Below are 21,605 nucleotides of genomic sequence, written 5' to 3'. Positions count from 1 at the left end.
GACAAGTGAGTACATCAGATGTCTGTGAATCCAGAAAATGCTTAGAGAAGAACATAATAGTTGGCGTATGGATCGGTTGAATGGAGGCTAGGTGGGAAGGGTTGTAATTGCGAGGTATAGTCTGATGTAGGCAAGAGAACTGTGACTCTTCCCAAGTCAGCATGCCTTGCATCGCAGCGTTTCTTATGTGTAAGCACGTCTGCAGATAGCAAGGTCATGTGTGCTTGTACTTAACAACTCTACTTTTGATTACATGGTCCCATGCACGAGTCCTTGATGAACACCTGACAGATAAAATGAATCCTGTTCTGAGGACCCACAAGTTAGGACATCGGCCAGAAGTAAGTGGAAAGCACAGAGGCCAGCAGCAGAGAGCTCAGCAGCCGGTCCCCTCAGCCTCACAAGGCAAAGCCTGAGGAGTGTGACATTTGATGTTAATGGTGGGCCTCAAGCATCAAGAGTCTAAATTCTCAGTGTCCTCCAGAATCTTTTCCATTTGATGGCAGTCAAAGTTTCAGAATGTTTTAGAATAACTGAAAATTAATTTCTAAAAAAACATCATTTTCCCCTCAGATTAGCAGTAAAGATTCTATAACATGGGAATGAATAGTACAGAAAAGGTGTTAGTTTAGCGAAGTGTGTTGGTGCAGCCTCTGATCCTAGCACTTAGAGAAAGACATGGAAGAACAGGGAATTCAAGGTCATTCTAAATGGCAAATTCAAGGCCAGTCTGGAACATATGAGATGCCTCCTCAAAAGAAAGAAAAAAAAGTTGTTAATTTTTTTTTTTAATTTTGCTTGGGACTTTGTTACTAGGCTACTTTTAAGAAAATCTCTGGGGGCTGGAGAGATGGCTCAGAGGTTAAGAGCACTCCCTGTTCTTCCAGAGGGTCCTGAGTTTGATTCCCAGCAACCACATGGTGGCTCACAACCATCTGTAATGAGATCTGGTGCCCTCTTCTGGGCTGCAGGAACACATGTAGACAGAACACTGTGTACATAATAAATAAATATTTTTTAAAAATCTCCAACAGTTATCAATAGTCTCCCAACCAAAAAAAGCCCAGGCCCAGAAAGAAGGTCTCAGCACAGAATTCTACCAGATGTTCAAAGAAGAACTAATACCAACACTCCTCAAATTATTCCACACAATAGAAACAGAAGGAACATTACCAAACTCTTTTTATCAGGCTACAGTTACCCTGATACCCAAACCACACAAAGATACAACAAAGAAAGAGAATTACAGACCAATTACTCTCATGAACATAGATGCAAAAATACTCAATAATAAAATACTGGCAAACTGAATCCAAGAACACATCAGAAAAATTATCCACCATCCACCAAGTAGGATTCATCCCATAGATGCAGGGATGTTTCAACATACCAAAATCCATCAATGTAACCTACAATATAAACAAACTGAAAGAAATAAAACACATGATATCTCATTAGATACTGCAAAAGCCTTCAACAAAATTCAACACCCCTTCGTGATAAAGGTGTTGAAGAGAATAGGGATACAAGGAACATACCTAACATAATAAAGGCAATATACAGTAACCCAACAGCCAACATCAAACTAAATGGAAAGAAACTTAGAGCGATCCCACTGAAATCAGGAACAAGTCAATGTTGTATACTCTCCCCATACTTATTCATTATAGTACTTGAAGTTCTAACTAGAACAGTAAGACAACAAAAGGAGATCAAGGAGGTACAAATTGGGAAAGAAGAAGTCAAACTCTTAGATATGATAGTATGCATAAGTGATCCCCAAAATTCTACCACTGATAATCACCTTCATTAATGTAGCAGGATACAAGATTAACTAAAAAACAAAAACAAACAAACAAAAAAAACAGTAGCCTATATACAGATGATAAACGGGCTGAGAAAGAAATCAGAAACGTCATCCTTCACATTAGCCACAAACAAACAACATAAAATATCTTGGGGTAACTCTAACCAAACAAGTGAAATACCTGTATGACAAGTCTTTAAAGAAAGTAATTAAAGAAGATAGCAGAAAATGGAAATATCTCCCATGCTCTTGGATAGGTAGGATCATCATAATAAAAATGACAATCTTACCAAAAATAATCAACAGATTCAATGAAATCCCTATCAAAATCTCAACACAATTCTTCACAGACCTGGAAAGAGCAATACTCAACTACAAATGGAAAAAAAAAAACCCCAGGATAGCCAAAACAATCATCTGGGGGCATCACCATCCCTGACTTCAAACTCTACTTAGAGCTATAGTAATGAAAACAGCTTGGTATTGGCATAAAAAGACAGGTGGACCAATAGAAGCAAATTTGAAGACCCTGATATCAACCCACACACCTATGAACACCTAATTTTTGACAAGGTAAAAATATAAAATGGAAGAAAGATAGCACCTTCAGCAAATGGTGCTGGTATAACTGGCTGTCAACATGTAGAAGAATGCAAATAGATCTATATCTATCATCACGCACAAAACTCAAGTTTAAGTGAATCACAGACCTCAATATAAATCTTATCTACACTGAATCTCTTAGAAGGGAAAGTGGGAAATACCCTTGAACTCATTTGCACATGACACCACTTCATAAATACAACACCAGTAGCACAGACACTGAGAGCAACAATTAATAAATGGGACCTCTAGAAACTGAGAAGCTTCTGTAAAGCAAGAACATGGTGAACAAGACAAAAACGGCTCCTTACAGAATGGGAAAAGATCTTCACCAACCCAACATCTGATAGAGGGCTGATCTCCAAAATATACAAAGAACTCAAGAAACTAGACATTAAACTACCAAATAATCCAAATAAAAAATGGGGTATAGATCTAACAGAGAATTCTCAGCAGAACAATCTCAAATGGTAGATTCTTAGTCATCAGGGAAATGCAAATTAAAACCACTATGAGATACCATCTTACATCATCAGAATGTCTAAGATCAAAAACACTAATGACAGCATATGCTGGAGAGGATGTGGAGTAAGGGGAACACTTCTCCACTGCTGGTGAGAGTACAAACTTATACAGCCGCTGTGGAAATCAGTATGATGATTTCTCAGAAAATTAGGAATCTGTCTACCTCAAGACCCTGCAATACCACTTTTGAACATATCCCCAAGGGATGCACATTCACACGACAGTATTCATAATTGCCAGAAACTGAAACCATCCTAGATGCCCTTCAGCTGAAGAATGGATAAAGAAAATGTGGTGCATTTACACAATGGAGTACTACTCAATGGTAAGAAACAATGATATCCTAAAATTTGCAGGCAAATGGACATAGAAAAAAACATCCTGATTGAGGTAACCCAAAACCAGAAAAACAAATATAGGATATACTTACTTATAATTGGATACCAGACATAAAGCAAAAGATACCCAGCCTACAATCCACAACCCCAGAGAAGCTAGAACCCTCTTCCAGAAACAGATGAAAGCAGAAGCAGAAATCCACAACTAACCAATGGGCCAAGCTCCTGGAGTACAATCAAAGTGAGAGAGGAATGATAATATGAACAGAGGAGTTAAGACCATGATGGAAAACCCACAGAATCAGCTGACCCAAGCTAGTGAGAGATCACTGACTCAGGTCTGACAAACTGGGAACCTACATAAGACTGAACTAGACTTCCTTAATGTAGGTGACAATGGTGTGGCTGGGACAATATATGAAACCATTGGCAGCATGTACAAGGTCTAACTCTAATGCACAAACTGACTTAATGAAGCCCATTCTATGTGGAGAGATACCTTACTCAGGCTAGTCACAGGGGTGTGTGGGGGTGGGGAGGTGTTGTGATCCTGCCTTAAGGAGATGATGGGACAGACTTAGTAGACTTCCTAGGGGAGACCTTATCCTCTCAGAGGAGCAGATGGGAGGTGGGGGGAGAATTAGGGGGAATAAGAGGAGAGGGGGATTAAGATTGGAATGTAAAGAATAAATTAATAAAAAAATGTTTAAAAAACATTTTCTGTTTGGTCCCCTCTAATCTTGTCACATTGGCTAGGGCACTGTTCTTCCTTGTTTTATTTTTGGGGGGAGGTGAGGGGATTCGAGACAGGGTTTCTCTGTGGCCATGACTGTCCTGGAACTCACTCTGTAGCCCATGCTGGCCTCAAATTCACAGAGATCCGAATGCCTCTGCTCTGCCTTCAGTCTGCTGGGCTTAAAGGCATGTGCCACCACTTCCTGGCCTCTTTGTCTTTAAGGCATGGTCTCACTGTGTAGTCCTGGCTTGAAACTCACTATGTAAACCAGGAGAGTCTTGAACTCATTGAGATCACCTGAGTCTGCCTACCAGTGCTGGGATTAAAGATGTGTGCCCGCACACCAGGCCCCAACATGTCAAGCATGTTCCCACCTTGGGCTGTATCTTTGTCTTGTCACCTGGAGTCCTCTGCCTTCCTCTTCAGGGTCTATTTCCTCATGTTGTCTCCTGCTCGCCTGCATCAGCATGCCTTGCTCCTCCTGCTCCTCTATCTTTAGTGTTCTTTTCTTCCTCAAGCACAGCACCAGTGGAGTTCACACCCCACACTCAGCACTTTCCCAGGGGATCTCCTGTTTATACCCTGTTTCTGGTGTTGGGATTGTATTTGACAAATAGTAGACACTTACTATAGGGCCACCAAAGTGGTGAGTTGCTTTTTCTTCAGGAAGAAGTTCTTTGTATAAGTTTGAGTGATCCCTTCCCCTTTACCACTACAATAAAAAAGAAATGACGGGAAAACCACTGTTCTGTCCTATGGTTGGATTTCAAATTGAAGCAGTTGTTTTAATTTCAACTCCGTGTCCTCCAGGGAAGATCCTACCGTGACCAACAGCTGCTGGTTCTCAAGAAGCACCTAGAACAGAATTACAGAAGCAGAGATCGAAAGTGGATTGTTTTATTTCCTGAAGGGGGCTTCCTCAGGAAGAGGAGAGAAACAAGCCAGGCATTTGCCAAGAAAAATAACTTGCCATTTCTTACACATGTCACTTTGCCGAGGTTTGGGGCAACAAACATTATCCTGAATGCCCTTGTAGCAAGGCAGGAAAATGGAAGCCCAGCAGGAGGAGATGCTAGAGGGTTAGGTAAGTGAGTGCCTTAGAGCTAATTTCTTGCCTTGTTTAACTGAAGTGTTTTCTACAGTTCCTGTCCTTTTTTGTTTTTGTTTTGGGTTTTTGTTTGTTTTTTTGGGTTGGGTTTTTTTTGTTTTTTGTCTTGAGACGATGTCTTTACATGTACTCTTGAGCTGTCCTGAAACTGTAAACCAGGATGGTCTCAAATGCAGAGATCCACTTGCCTCTGCCTTTTGAGTGCTATGATTAAAGTTTTCACCACCGTGCCTGTCCCAATTCTTTTTAAATAACTTTTGACAGCTGTAATTAACAGTCACGAGAGGATGAAGTTATTATCTCTTCATATTTCTCTTTAAAAGTAGTTGATGCTCACAACAGTGCACTAAAATAAGTACAAGTACAAAGTCAGAGATGTCTTTCCTGCCTGCCTGTTGTTACTCAGGATGATTTCTAACAATAATGATACAAGTAACTTTTTACTTATTAAATTGAGAAGATATTGTTTGCTTTTAATAGACAACATAGTTAATGTAACTTGTCGGTGTTTATTAAGACCCTTAAGGTATCAATAAATGACTCAGTCATCCTACTACATAATTATCCAAAAGAAACAATCTTAGTCGGGCTTGTTGACTCGTGCCAGTGAGTCTAGTACTGGCGAGTTGTCATCGTCGGAGGAGGAGGAGGAGGAGGAGGATCGCCTCAAATTCAAGGCCAATATAGGCTGCAAAATGAGACTTTGCATCAAAAAGAAATAATAATATGAATATAGGTAATGAAAAAGTCACAATTTTATTTATAATAAACCAGACAGAGGGCCGGGCGGTGGTGGTGCATGCCTTTAATCCCAGCACTCAGGAGGCAGAGGCAGGCGGATCTCTGTGAGTTCGAGGCCAGGCTGGACTGACAGCCTCCAAAACAATACAGAGAAACCCTGTCTTGTAAAACCTAAATAAATAAATAAATAAATAAATAAATAAATAAATAAATAAATAAACCAGGCAGAGGAAGACTGGGTGAGCAGATCTTCACTTGTCCATATAGTACAGCCATATGATGCTTATGGAGAAGTACAGCCATATGATGCTTATGGAGAGTGTGGGTTGCCTGGCAAAGTACTTACGCTACATTGGGGGTGTGTGTGGGAGGGACAACATACAAGCCTTGTGAAAATAATGTGAGCTCTGGACTAAACCACCAGACAGCAGGAGTGAGTGACAGGAAAGACGCCATGGTGTTAGCAGAGATCCTCCATGAGCTGTAACAGTGTGGCTCATTCTCCGAGATCTAAAATAATAAACACATGCCATTTTAATAGCCAGGAAAGAGTAAGCAGTGTTCAGTGATGCAGCTCCCTGGGAACAGCCCAGCAAGCCGTGAAGTTTCACAGAAGCTGTGTTTGCACTAGTAGCAAGAGCAGCTTCACCCAAGCTTCACCCAAGCCACTACTACAAAAGCTTCCTGGATAAACAGCTCAGAGAGACTCACAAGGCTGGTTTCTTTGATAGTATTTTTAATTCTCTTAGTATTATTTAAATCCGTGTTGAAACAACTGACTCTCAGAAACACTTCAGATTGTGTACAGCACAGATGCAGAAGTAACGCCCATGAGATTGCTCAGCGTCTTCCCTTTCGTTTGCTTTTTTCAAGCGGCTACTTGGCAGTCGGCTTCCTTAATCATTCATCATCTATTAAAAAGGCAAATTGAAAGAGTCTTTTAATAGAAAAGGAAAGTTCAGAGTAGCTTCACTGCTGGAGAGACACTGTGGCAATGTCAGGCAGGCCAAAGTTGGAAGCAAAGGTCTTCCATAGAGGGCTAGGCCGCTGTTTGCACAGTCCACCCAGGCACTAGCATTTTATCCTCTGGACATAAACTCTACCTTTGTGTTGGTAACGTGTGCACCAGGCCCATATCAGAGTTCTTTTCTGCCTGGTGACCTTTAAAGGCATCAGGATCTTTTGCTTTTGCTTGTATATTGTATGATAACTCTTCCTGAACTGAACTTTGCTGGGCTTTTATACTCCCTTTCATCCTGAAAATGTCTGAACATGAAATTCAAAGACCTTACAGTGACTGTCCATGAGCTGCAGAGTGCACTCTAAATTTTTTAGCAATTTTTTGTCACATCTCCCTCTGCACTTCTTTCTGACTGTTAGTTCATTTTGTTTTGATTGGTTTTTTTTGTTTTGTTTTGTTTTGTTGGGTTTTTTTTTTGGTTTTTTTTTTTTTTTTTTTTTTGGTTTTTGGTTTTTGGATATAGGGTTTCTCTATGGCTTTGGAGGCTGTCCTGGAACTAGCTCTTGTAGACCAGTCTGGCCTCGAACTCACAGAGATCCGCCTGCCTCTGCCTCCCGAGTGCTGGGATTAAAGGCGTGCGCACCAACGCCCGGCTGTTTTGATTGTTTTTTTGGTTTTTGGTGCAAAGTTATGTAACCCAGCTGGCTTGAACCACTCACCCTCCTGTTCTGCTGTGATCTCCGAGTGCTGGGTTTACAGGTATGTGTCACCATGCTCAGAGAAAAAATGTCCTTTCTTACAAATTGTTCCCACTTTAGAGTGGTGTTCTAAAACCTTTTAAGGAATTTAAAGCTGGTTTAATTTCTAAGAAGGAAAAGTAATACATCATTGGCTCCTACTACAATGTAGACTGGAAGATGGTGTAGAAGCTTCACTCACAGAGCAGGTAATGTAGATTCTAAGCACTGACAGCCAGTGCTCTCTGTGAGGAACCCCCCTTTCCTGCTCAGCTTTGTATTCGTGGGTGAGGAGAAAACAGTGTATGAATGCCCTGACTGATGGAACGTCCCATCTCCTCTGCTCACTCCTGCTAAAATGCTCGATTTTATCTCCATTTTCTATATTTGTTCATGTCCCCTAAGTATTAGTGTCATGACTTTTGTTTACATTTACTGATTTGGTTTTGAAGTCTGCTTTTCATTTTTATGATGTTTTCTTTACCCTCTGACCTCATAGACTGCTCTGTGTAGGAGTGATGATGTGTAATAAGACCTTGATTGTGCATCATTTACTTAAGATTTGAATGAGGCATGTTTAATAAATAATAGTGTCCTATTGTTTGTTTAATAAATAATAGTGTCCTATTGTTTGTTTTGATGTAATCTGCTTTATAGTAAGAGTGCCTTAATTTTATGCTAAGTGCAGTGTAGAACAGCAGGGACAGAGTCCACCTTTTATCTCACAGCACAGGCACATTGGGAAGCTCCAGCTATCTGTGAGTTCTGTACTGCATGGGCAGAAAATCTCTCCCAACTCAAGTCACTTTTCCTTTATTTTCAGATTGCAAACCAAGAGGCCTCCAGTGGATAATAGATACAACCATAGCTTATCCCAATGCTGAGCCAATAGATATTCAGACCTGGATCCTTGGGTACAGAAAACCAACAGTCACTCATGTCCATTACAGGTCAGTACGGTGACTCAGTGTGTCTACCAGAGCTACCTCAGGACACTTTGAGTATTTTAACATTTAACTTAACCACACAGTAGAAATATTCACATGGCCATGTTTATAAGAAAGGAAAAATCATCCTTATGCTGAATTTTTAATATGAGAATTCATTTGAAGTAGTTATTTTCACTGATGATAAAGATTTCCAAAACCTGCATTCCATGGTGCTGTGATTAATCCGTTGCCTGGTATTCTTAAGTAAAGAGTGAGCATCGGGGCTGGAGAGATGGCTCAGAGGTTAAGAGCACTGACTGCTCTTCCAGGGGTCCTGAGTTCAATTCCCAGCAACCACATGGTGGTTCACAACCATCTATAATGAGATCTGGTGTCCTCTTCTGATATGCAGGAAGAACACTGTATACATAATAAATAAATAAATAAATCTTAAAAAAAAAAGAAAAAGAGTGAGCATCAAGGATAAATGCCCTCTCAAGGGGCTAAGCAGACATTCATGAACAGAAATGAAATTTTTGCAAAATCATTAATAATAATATTTCTGAATGTTTTTCTTAATAACTCAGGCATATTGCACCTATAAATTTTTAAATTTTATTTTTAAAGTTTTGTGTGTGTGTGTACAATGAGTGCAGGTGCTGTGATAGGTCAGAGGTGTGTCTGTCAGTGGTTGTGAGCTGCACCCAGTGCTGGTGTTGAGAGTGGAACCCAGGTCTTCTGCAAGAGTAAACGTCTCCAGCCCCTACATTTTAAACTTATCATGCTGATGCCTATTGCATAAATAACAGCAGAAACATTTAGTGGGTATTTTGTGCTAGCTTCTTAATATTATTAATATAAACTTTTTGAAGGAGTTTCATGTAAACGCATGATGATGTTTGCCTGGCGTTGATGACCCATATATAGATTAGGCCACTTCATCAGTCACTTGACTTTGCTTGTCAGAGACTAGACATGGGAGGCAGCAGCCTCAGGAAGAGCTCAGCTGCACAAAGCCCTCAGAGCAAGAGGAAAGCGGCTCAAATGTATTTGCATATGTGCTCTGGGTCATTGCATCAGCGTTCTTCAAATACAGATGGAAAAACTTGAAACTTATATTTCGCAACTAAAATGTGATGCCTGTGCTAGGTCATCACTCTACTCCTGAGCTGTATCCTCAGCCCTGAACAAAGAGATTTTTGTTTGTTCAGTCTTTTGAGACAGGGTTTCACTGTGTAGCCTTGGCTGCCCTGGAACTCACTCTATAGACCAGGCTGGCCTCAAACTCACAGAGATCCACCTGCCTCTGTGTCCTGAGTGCTGGGATTAAAGGTGTGCGCCCCCCACTGCGTGATTGACCAAGATTTCTTTTTCTTTTTTTTTAAACAGTGACTAAGACACTATTTTTATTTATGTATATCTCCCTGTGTATATTCCACTTGTATGTAGATAACCATGGAGGCCAGAAAGGACATCAGATTCTCTGGAACTGGAGTTACAGAAAGTTATGAGCTTCCCCTTCATGGGTGCTGGGACCTAAACACAGGTCCTCTGCAAATGCAGATGTGCTCTTAACCATTGAGCCATCTGTCCAGTCCCCTACCCTCCCCACCCCACCCCCCCAGAGATATTTAAAGTAGAAAATAGCAACTAAAGGCTCTCAGTTAGCTCAGTGTGGTGGCTCATGCCAGTACCCAGCTCTCCAGAAACTGAGGCAGGAGGATTATCTCTAACTCAAGGGCAGCCTGGGTGCAGTGAGGTCCAGATCAGTATAGACAGTGGGGGTAATACTCTTTATAAACACACAACACAGACTGCCATTTAGTGTGGACATGGTCAGCGGGGTTTCTCTACTAGCCCCTATTAGTTCTCAGGGATCCACCCATGAGTCCTCTTAGTGTTTAGTAATCTTGTACTTTCATCTTAACATTAATCATAACAAAAATATTCAGAATAATGACAATCATAATTGAGTAGTATTATATGATTCTGGTGTCCACATTGCAATCACTGTGATACCATTTTATTGCTGTAAAAGTAAAAGGCTAGAGAAGTAAACAGAGCATACTTCAGAGAAAAGGATACTTTAAGATGCTTTTGGCCAGAATGCCTTATCACAGTGACAAAAGGGAACTGAGTATTTTAATCCCATGGTAACCTAACAGCCAGAGTAAAGGAGGAGACTGCTCTTGGGTCTGCCCGCCTGGCATGTTCTAGTCATGAGAATGTGCAGGCAGCTCTGGATACACCAGTATCTTGTTCCAACTTTATGTCTTACAACTTCCCTCTGTATTCTGTTATAGATTACTCAGTGCTTGCTGTGTGTGCTCTATTTCACAGTCACATCACACAGGATGCCCATCACCTACCCGTCCCATTTCTCCCTATCTGAATTCTACCCTTGTCCTTAAGACCCAGCACAAATCAGTTACAAAGCGTTCCCTAGTCTAAGAAGGCCACACATCCAGTGACTATTATGGAATACATACTCTCTGGAAAAGAGATTAAATACTGTTGACTCACACCAGCTAACACTTGCAGTATGTACTATATCATATAATATTAATTTAATTTTTGTTAACTTAAAATCAGGCCTGATTGAGGATGATTTAGCAGGAACCATAAGGTCAAAGAAGATCTTAAGTAGTCTATATCTTTATGTACAGAAAGCCAACACTGAATCTAAGACTGAGTTAAAAGCAGGAGTTTGGGTTTAACAGGTGAATTCTTGAAGGAGTAGTGTGATTGTTGGGCTAAATGGGGATCAGCGTGGAGAGCAGGGCAGTGTTTGCACTGGGTCTCCATCCCCCACCATCTGCCCAGAGCTGCCTGGACATCCTCCTGACGAGAACACAGTCAGGAGGGCAACCCAGTGCCCACTCCCAAGAGCAGTCTCCCTCTTTGCTCTGGTTGTTAGGTTACCACAGGGTTAAGATATTAAAATGAGTAATCCTCTAATCCTGCAAGGGATCAAATGCACTGAGTACCAGTTCTCCTGAGCCAAACAAGAAGAGTTCTTAGACCTATAAGGTAGATAAGCCTTTACAGTCCCAATAGCTACCCAAGTGAGAAACAAGTGCCTCATTTTTAAACAATGGAAGTCTTATTATCAGCAATCTAGAATGTACATGTAAATAAAAAGTATTTCCCCTAATCCATAAAATTCTGTCTTAGAATACTCCATGGAATTTCACTTTTAAAAAAGACATAAAAAAAAAAAGCTCAGCTTAGTAGGCGGCAGTCTGCTGATGTAGTGGTTTGGGTGTATTTGGTCTCCATAAGCTCACAGGGTGTGATAGTAGGAGGTATGGCTTTGTTGGAGTGGATATGGCCTTGTTAGAGGAAATGTGTCCCTGTGGGGGCAGGCTTTGAGGTTTCCTCTGCTCGGGATACTATCCAGTGACTCAGTGCACTTCCTGTTGCGTGCAAGCTGTAGCCAGCGCCATGTCTGCCTGCATGCCACCATGTTCCCCACCATGATGATAATGGCTGAGCCTCTGAACTGTAAGGAAAATTACATTTTCTTTATTAGAGTTGCCGTGATCATGGTATCTTGTCACAGCAATAAAAACCCTAACTAAAACACCTGGAAACGCCCAGAGAGACAGAACAGATTATAATCTGCAGTCTGTGATGTCTAGAGGTGCGTGTGAAGACTGCGGTGATGACTTGGCACTCTGAAGACCTTGGGCTTGATCTCCTGTGTCACAACACTAGAGAAGGCTGGGGAGATGGCCGCCTCATCAATTAAGAATGACTGATTGTTCTAGCAGAGGATCCAGCACTCACTCACATGATAGCTTACAACTGTCCATAATTCCAATCCAGGGGACCCTGTGCCCTCTTCTGACCTCCCCAGGCACCAGGCACTCACATGGTGCAAAAACAGACTCATACACATAAAATAAAACAAATATTTTAACATTTTTTCTCTGTTCATAAAGCCCGTATTTTGATATACTTAATAAGAAACTAAGTTTGGGCAAATTTTGTCTGGTTCTTACTTTCTCATAAAGTAACATTCCTAAGGTACATTCTTTGCCTAGCATTTAAATTGTGTGTGTGTGTGTGTGTGTGTGTGTGTGTGAGTGCACGCACGTACGCGCGCACACATGTGCATGTACGATTCTTTTTTTTTTTTTTTTTTTTTTTACGAGACAGGGTTTCTCTGTATTGTTTTGGAGGCTGTTGGTCCAGCCTGGCCTCGAACTCACAAAGATCCACCTGCCTCTGCCTCCCGAGTGCTGGGATTAAAGGCGTGCACCACCAACGCCCGGCGCATGTATGATTCTTTAATGAAGCTAAGTTAGGGTTCTGAGTGGTTTTCACTTCTGCATTAAGTAGCTCTTTTTGTTTTTGTAAATCTTAATAGGATGTTTCCAATTAAAGATGTGCCCCTGGAGACTGATGGCCTTGCCAGTTGGCTCTACCAGCGGTTTATCGAAAAGGAGGCCCTCTTGTCACATTTCTACAAAACAGGTACAAAATACCCCATTCACACTTGTGAAGTTATCAAAGGTACTAACATGTGCTTTAGAGGATATAAACATCTTCCAATTATTTATTTTTTTCTGTTTTATTGTTTCTGATTATGTGTAGGGGTGTGTGGGGGTATGTGTACATGAGTACAGGTGCCGGAGAAGGCCCCAGGCTTCAGAATCTCTGGAGCTGGAGCTACAGATGTTGTGAGTCACGTCATATGGGTGCTGGGAACAGAGCTCAGGTCATCTGAGGAGCAGCAGACGCTCTTGACCTCTGAGCTCTCTCTCCAGACCTTCTTCAGGTGTTTATATTAGAAATCAGTCATTCAGTATGTAAGCATTTCAACGTAGAATTTATGGAAAGAAAGTTTATGTTGATGTGTTTAGGTTCTTACTTCATCAGCCCTTACACAGGATGGAGCGATGAGCGTGTCACACAGTGTCATAGCTCAAGTGCAGAGGAATACAGACAGCTTCGGGAGAGCGGTGGCTACTGGATGGGGGTGAAGCGACAGTCATGCTTCGACATTGTACTTCTGTCTTAATACACACTGTAGTCATCTGAAGCTGCACTTTTACGTGCTTCTCCCTCCTTCCAAGGAGACATGTATTCTCTTGCCTGCTGTTAGTTCACAGTTACTCGGCCCCATTGCTTTGGGGCTGTGTCACAGCAGAAGGTGGCAGATGTCCTTCTCTCAGCAGAAAGCACAGAGTCAGGGTTTTACAAGAAAGGATATAGTTTACTATTTTCAAGGTGAGCGTCAGTTAGTTCTCCTTGGGGGGATAGGAGCCATTCTTACCTCTTGTATTCTCAGCATTCTGTAGAGCCTGTGATAGCTACAGTGAAGCTGGCCATGATAGCATAGGGGTAGTTAGTGCCTGGAGAGCGGAGGAGCTGGGCAGGGAAGGGCAGGTTAATTCAAGGCTCAGCTGGTGACTCAGGTGGTGAGAGAATAGTCCCTAACCTCCCACCCTTCGTCTCTTGCCTTCTGACATTGCCAAAGTTGTATCAACAATGGTGAGCCTCTTGAAAAAGGCCACTTGCATACCAGACCTTGAGACTGGAAACGGCCCTGTGAGCTGCTTGTGAGCAGCAAATCTTTTATGAGCCAGCTTACCCGGGGATTATCATCAGGGACAAAGACTGGAATGCAAGAATGGCAGATGATCTTGGTAACACCACACCGAAGCTTTCCTTTCCAGAAAAAATAATTAGACGTGCTTACTTTGTATTCTCTTTCTTATTGTGAAGATACTGTATTTTGAGAATATCAGTGTTGTTTATAACTACTTTTGTGGCAAAAAAAATGCTACTTCAGAAATTATTAGATGCCAGTTTCACAGATGCTGTGTCTGACCACTGTGGAAATGTAGCTAGCTGTCCAGTAGGGAGCCAGGCAGCCTGAGTGCCTGCTCGCACAGGTTTGATTCCAGTGGAGCTGCACAGCAGGTAGACCTGCAGAAGGAAAGCAAATAGACCTTGCAGATTGGGAGACAGGACGGCGGAAGGAGGGTGGCGTTGCTTCTGATCTGGGATGGACACTGGTGCCTCAGTCAGTCACCCAGTGAGTTGCTGGACAGCTGGTTAGCTTAACAGTTGTGTGTAGAGGAAATCTCTGCAAAGTAGGTCAATTCACAGAAAAACCTAACTGTGGGTGAACACTTAGCTTTATTTCAGGAGACGTGTACTGCAGGGAAACACCTCCCTCTCTGTCTTGTCTTCCAGGAGCCTTTCCTCCTGCCCAGGGCCAGAAGGAGGCTGTTTCCAGGGAGATGGCCCTCAGCAACATGTGGATATTCCTCATCCAGTCCTTCGCGTTTTTGTCAGGCTATCTGTGGTACCACATCATCCAGTATTTTTACCATTGCCTATTTTAGGAACTGACTTGGACTTGCCACATAGGAGTTCAGACTTCATACATGTGCGTTATTTTACATGTGCAAATCTAAATATACAAATCAAAATATATAAAAAGCAAAGGAAATTCAGATGGATGGATTACTGTTTGTCCCCCTTTGGGATATTTTAAAACTGCTTCAAAGAGGATCAGTAATGCAATGATGTGCTAATATATTTTAAGAACTTTTTGTGTTTTAAAGAGATACACTCTACCATATGTTTCTGCAAGCATCACACTGGGAGAAGAGGAAATCATAAAATCATCCTAGAAGACTCCAAAAGAAACTGTCACCACCAGATGCCCTTGGTCACGCCCCATCCAGAAGCTGTGTTCCTCTTTACTAGGGCAGAGTGTCACAACATTGATGTGCCCACCCACCACGCTGAGGTACTGCTCTCCTTGGAGAGCTGGCGCGCGGGCCTGAGGAGTGGTCTCCTTACCTAGCAAGCTGCAGTCCTCAACCCTGACTGAGGTGTGGTGTTGGCTTTCTGTGAGGAGCGTGTCCACTGTCCACTGGCAGCACTGTGTCCCTGGAAAGGCCAGAGTAGCCCAGCACCGTGTTTACATGTGCTAGTGCTTTCCCTTCTGTCGGGAAAGGGAAAACACCACTTTCTTTTTCTGTATAGAAGGCGCATCATAGAATGGTAATTGTATTTTATAAAATGCACTTTTATCAGATGCAAACATAGCAAGGATAGCAGAGTAGTCTGAAACAAGGGAAGCCCACCGTGGGCAGGCTCCCAGGACGCTTCCTGTCTGTCTGCTCGCCGTGATGTGCTCCAGCACCACCTTCAGTGGTCACCGCCCCCTGTTCTGACATAGGACCACCAAATGCATTTGGGGGTAGTTAATGTAAGCATTTAAATGACCAGCTTAAGGGAAATAGACTAGCTTATTAGGAAATAAAAGGTAGAACCAGACATTGGCTTGCAGTATTGACAAAGCCTCCTGTGGCCCCCAGAATCTGTGCAGACATCAGTTTGTTCTGTCATTATGTCAAGTGGCTGCCCTTCTCAGGGTGGCAGGACCAGGAGACAGCAGCTCACTACGCTTCCCAGTCTCTCCCAGTTGTTTTTGAAGAGGACAAAGTCAAGCAAGTTTTTCTTCATTTCTAGAAAACTTTAAACAATTGTCATTGTGTTCATGTGATTACCTCATAGGAGAACCAAATGTTGTAAGAGGTACAGGCACCGCATCAGTACTGGCACAGTAAAATTCCCAAGCTGGGGTATGTCAACAGTAGTTTTCTGTGGCATGAACACTGTAGATTCCCCTGTTGTTACTAACAACACAAATAACAATTCTGAGAAATAGACAGTAAAACAAAAATTAAAGTCTCTTTTCTGTTTTCAAATAAACCAAAAAAAGGAAAAGATGTGGATTTTCCCCAGTTGTACAGGAAAGGTTGACCAACACCAAATAAAAGCCCATAGCAGCTTCATCTTTAGCAAACCCAGAGCATGTGTGGAAGAGAATGGCATGTTACTGACATACCTCACTAGTACCCACTGCTGCTAAGCTGCAGAGGACACTGGGTTTGCTAGCAGTTGTTATGAAACACAGCTGTCTTGGGACCTAAGCATTTACTCTGGTTTGCAGGGATAGTGAATGGTGAAGAGAGCAGTCTCAACCGAGAAACGATGGGCAGCCAGGGAGAAGCCATTCGGTGCCTCTGCTTGAGGCTCAGGAAAAACTATTCCGGTGCAGGATGGATTGAATTGAGACGTTAATTGGCCTTGTAGGGAGAAGTTGCTCACTGTCCAGTGTAGCATGCGGTCCTAGCTAGCAGACCATTTCCTCATTGCAAAGCAAGCCAGTTCCCACATGGGTCTTTATATATCCCTACACACAGGCAGAAATGTACCATACTGTGCTCCAAAGTAATGTGATCGCTGAGTATACTGTACATGTCAACCCACTCCCCTAAGATGTGTTACTTCCAAATGCAGTTTCATTTCCACCGTCTCCAGAGTGACAAATGGCTATAGATTTGTGAGCTAACTTTTGGTAATAGACGTGAGCTGTAAATAGACATGTACTTGATCTGTCCTACACTCTTCAGCTCTTTCAACATGTCTTCTGCGTGCAGACTGTGTTTGAGAGTATTGACAGCGCTCCCTTATCAGTAACTGGGGTCCACCTGCTTGTCCTAGGAGTGTGAGGAGAGAGTAACTGTTCTTCATGGCAGCCTGGGGAAGCCGCAGTATGCCACTGTAGAGGACTGAATGAAATTCCCCGTTTGTACTGAGTATGTAAGGTGGGATCGAGGAAGCCAATGTGTTAAGTCAGGGAAGAGATTACAGCTATGGCAGTTGACACCGACTTTTTCCCTCAGCTGGACTGCCTGGCTTCCTGCAAATAGGCTCGGCGACTCACTGCTATAGTCCTTGGACCACAAGGAAGACCAGGCAGTTCACCCCACCCAGCTTCAGAAATACGCACACGACAGAGAAGCCTGTAAGCAGTGGAAGCCAAGAACAGCCAGGACGGAATGAAGCTTGAATGGATATACAAGTTAGAGGAGAATTTAATAAAGTATGAAAAGGATAGCTGTAGATTCATCTGCCATGTTTTAGTTTTTGGTATTACGACTCTTAAAATTCCTACAGCAAGAAACTAGGGATTGCTGAATAGGTAGTCGATTACAGGGTAGTTAATCCAGTATTAAGTCATAGGAAGCCAAAAATTAAATCTTGTGTGGGAATTTCAGACAGTCAACAGGGAGGGGACGCACCGAAACCAGCATGGCCATGGCTGCAAGGGCAGCCCCGAGCAAGACGGTTGGCGCAGCACGGGCTGCTCCAGAGATGGAGCCCTCAGTCACCAGGGCTGCCCTCTGATGTGGTCGGAATGCCGCTTCATTCATGGCCGTGGGTGGTGCTCCCTTCTCTTTAACTTGTCTTAGTGATGTGTTTTGACAATCGGTAGACTAAAGACTCCTTATCAGCTTGGTCCTGGGTATAGTCACAGAAAGTAGTCTTTGATTGTAGGCAGTCTTCTGTATCCCGTTTATATTTTGTTTGCACTACTGAATGGGAGGGGTTAACTGACGTTTTTGTGGTTTTTCATCCTTTTCTGTGAAGTTCCTGCACAATAGTAAACGCAGATTTCTCTCCAGAGTTATTACAAAAAGTGTATCAGCGCTGTCCACAAAGGGTGGGTGATAACAGTGTCTTCTATGGGATTTTTGCCCTGCGAGTGCTGTGAGCCTTCTGTCTGCAGGCAGGAGGGTCAAAGGAGCTCTGGGCCACAGGTATGCTAGCTCATGTCGTGATGGGTAGAGACTAGTGTGTTTGGGACCAAAACCACCTAAGTTGGAAATTTCTGGATCACAAAGGAGCCTGGCATACTCTGAAGCAGTCACTGGTTGGTGCTGTCTGGCAGCCATGTTGCGTCAGCCCTCCGTAATCACGAAGTAGGCTCTGAGAATATGCTGCGGGTTCTGAGCTGGAGGGGACAATGGCCACAGTCAGGTGAAAGATACAGTCTGAGGCTTTCTGCAGAAATCCCATCCGAGGGTTTTTACATTTAATATTTTTTTTAAAGTCTAAGGAGCAAAAAATGTATGTGTATTATAGTTGCAAAGTGTGCAAACGCTTTGGATGACTCAGTGTGTAAACTGTTGAACACGACCGGGGTGCGCACTCCTTACAAGCAAGGAGACCGTGCACTTCACGCTACCCTCGCGATTCGGTAATGAGACAGTTCTACATCCAACTGCCATTATTTGTGTTAAGTGCTTTCTCTTTCTTTCCAATTATTACCAAGTTGTATTTATTTTCTACGGATGGATTTTTGTTTTCATGATGCTGTAATGTTTCCTTCAGCTTGTTGAGCTTTTCTGCATGTCACAGTGTGTGTTTTAAGGATGACTGTAAAGGCTGTGGCAACTGTCATTCACTTTTGTAAAGGGCTGGTCACACATGGATCTGGTTTCTGATGCATTGGATGATTTTACCAGATCACCTTTTCAGAAATTTAGACATTGTGAATACCAAAAGAAACATTTTCTCAGCAAAAATTAATAGCTGGTTCTATTTTTTTTAATGTAGAGAAAATAAAGTTGATTTTTTTTCCCAAAACAATGCTTTAATTCTTAATAGTGGGATGGGTGTCTGTGCTGTCCTGGAGTCCCCAGCACTTAATGCTGCAGCGGGTGCCTGGAGCTCAGCGTTGAGTGACCGGTGAGAAAGCCGTCGGTTCCTTCCAGGACTGCGGTGGTCCGTCCTCAGTCTTCTCATTTCTGCGTGTGTGCTGCCAAAGGGTTGGCAGTCCTCTCTCTTGGAAAAAATTGTGCAAGTGCACACACATATGTGATACATTTTGCTGATGACAGATATGTAAAGCAATTAGCAAATGATAAAATGTAAATATTTGATTTTTATAATTGTCATTGTTGAACCCTCAGAGCCAGCCTGATTATATCAACCATGATTTGATTGATGGCATTATGTCCTGATATACTAACCATCTCCACATACATACACTATCATTTAGTCTAGTGTACGACTTACTGCTAAACTCTTACCCTTGTAGCTTCAGCATTAATTGGGAGTTTAGATAATTTATGTTTAATTATATCAGCACCATAAAATGAAATGATCAGAAGCCAGGTGGTGGTGGCACACACCTTTAATCCCAACACTTGGGAGGCAGAGGCAGGCAGATCTCTGTGAGCGCAAGGCCAGCGTGGTCTACAGAGTGAGTTCCAGGACAGCCAGGACTTTTACACAGAGAAACCTGTCTCAAAAAGACCAAAGACAAAAGCAAATGAAATGATCAGCTCTTGGAGGCAAGTCTGAGCTACCTTCATCACACCACTGTCCTGGTCTTTTGATGTTTGGATTTGATTTAGCTATTAGCATTGAATAAAATTCATAGAGGTGATTTTCTCATTGGTCCAAGAAAAATCCTATCATTGACCCTTGCAGGTTTCAAAGTATGGGGAAGAGGCCGGAAATTAGCTTTAGATTGTGGGGAGTCTGCTGACAGCAGGGTTTTCAGGGAGCACAGTGGCCAGGTCTCTTTGTTTCCCAGAGCTGTGGAAATGTGGTCTGCCTGTCCCAAGAAATGTTTTTTTCTTTTCTTTTCTTTTCTTTTCTTTTCTTTTCTTTTCTTTTTAACATTAAGAGCATTGATGGTTTAGTTTCTTGTTTGTGAAATACCTTCGACCCCATTGAAAACTTTTAATGTGTTAAAATATCTCGCACAATCCTACCAAATAAGTTAAATAGTTATGGTTCAGTCTACCTCTTCTTTTCCTGGCTGGATTTAGGCTGCTGGTTGGGTGGGGCTACAGTTTTATTTCCCCTCTGAAGTACTTTACGTGGAAGACAACAGATTAGGGGGCTGAGGCCTGAAAGCAGATTAGAGGCTCTTTGAGATCTGTTGCTGACCAGCCCTGTTCCTCATGAGTTGGGGGGAAAGCCATTGTTTTTAATTCCCACTTAATATGAAAATGTTTGTTTTAAAAAAATTGTTTCTTGCTGGTGAAAAATGTATTTTTAAAAGGAAAAACCAAATCCTCTTTTGGTCTGAGGATTCAGCTGTATGAGCAGGTGTGACCGTATCATAACATGCTGATGTCATAGAAATCAATAAATTTTTACCTCTCAGGAGTCGGGTGACCTTGTTCTTAACGCTCAAAGGCCCACGGTCCAGGATGCACAGGAACAAACACACAAATGCAACGTGGGGGTAGGGAGGGCCCCTTTCACAGTCAGACAACACTTCAGTGAGTAGATTAAGCCCGGGTACAAGGGAGAAACTGGAACCAGGGAGGTGCTATGGTTCTCACCCCCGGAAGATGCTCTGGAGGGTAGGGATAGGCACTTGTTTGGTTGAAGCAAGGGAATTTCCTGTTTTTAATGTGTGCGGGTGCTTTTTACCTACATGTGTGACTGTGTGCCATGTTCCTACTTGGTGGCCCCTGAGGCCAGAGGAGGCATCTGGTCCCCTGGGACTGGAGTTACAGTTTTAAGTTGCCATGTGGGTGCTAGGAATCAAACTTGGGTCCTCTGAAAGAGAAGTCAGTCAGTGCTCTTAACCACGGAGCCATCCGTCCAGCCCTGCTTGGTGGTTGTAGGAAAATGTGAAACTGAGTACGAGACCCTAAAGTTAACCAGTTGCTGATTTGTATTCCTCAAAGTTAACCAGTTGCTGGTTTGTATTCCCCTAAAGTTAACCAGTTACTGGTTTGTATTCCCCTAAAGTTAACCAGTTACTGGTTTGTATTCCCCTAAAGTTAACCAGTTACTGGTTTGTATTCCCCTAAAGTTAACCAGTTACTGGTTTGTATTCCTCAAAGTTAACCAGTTGCTGGTTTGTATTCCCCTAAAGTTAACCAGTTACTGGTTTGTATTCCTCAAAGTTAACCAGTTACTGGTTTGTATTCCTCAAAGTTAACCAGTTACTGGTTTGTATTCCCCTAAAGTTAACCAGTTACTGGTTTGTATTCCTCAAAGTTAACCAGTTACTGGTTTGTATTCCCCTAAATTTAACCAGTTGCTGGTTTGTATTCCTCAAAGTTAACCAGTTACTGGTTTGTTTTCCTCTGTTTCACTTTGGGTCCCAAAACTGCCAAGTCTCTTCTGCAGTTTTCTGTCAGTTGGTACTGTATCAGGACCAGCTGGTAGTCAGTTGAGGGTGCAGAAAATAGGTACCCAAAAAAGGAGCAGTCAGAAGAACTGTGGTGTTGAGAAGAGGAACCCATTGGTTGACAAGGAAGGCCAGGTGCCC

General features: G+C 42.6%; 1 protein-coding gene across 2 annotated transcripts in view; it reads left to right on the top strand.

Annotated features, from left to right (window-relative positions):
* The window catches only part of Lpgat1 (lysophosphatidylglycerol acyltransferase 1), a 50,323-nt gene extending 29,838 nt beyond the window's left edge, over window positions 1–20,485 (top strand). For both annotated transcript variants that reach the window (XM_040738922.1, XM_005082864.4), the window contains exons 5-8: window positions 4,820–5,093; window positions 8,380–8,506; window positions 12,858–12,964; window positions 14,693–20,485. In XM_040738922.1, the coding sequence (XP_040594856.1) occupies window positions 4,820–5,093; window positions 8,380–8,506; window positions 12,858–12,964; window positions 14,693–14,844 (660 nt within the window). In that variant the 3' untranslated portion in view covers window positions 14,845–20,485. The remainder of the gene's footprint in view (window positions 1–4,819; window positions 5,094–8,379; window positions 8,507–12,857; window positions 12,965–14,692) is intronic.
* The last annotated feature ends 1,120 nt before the right edge of the window (window positions 20,486–21,605 follow it).

Source organism: Mesocricetus auratus, unplaced genomic scaffold, assembly GCF_017639785.1.
Source record: "Mesocricetus auratus isolate SY011 unplaced genomic scaffold, BCM_Maur_2.0 Super-Scaffold_100676, whole genome shotgun sequence".
Taxonomy (NCBI): Eukaryota; Metazoa; Chordata; class Mammalia; order Rodentia; family Cricetidae; genus Mesocricetus; species Mesocricetus auratus.
The sequence above is the reverse complement of the archived record's forward strand: the minus strand, read 5'-3'. Positions and strand labels throughout refer to the sequence as shown.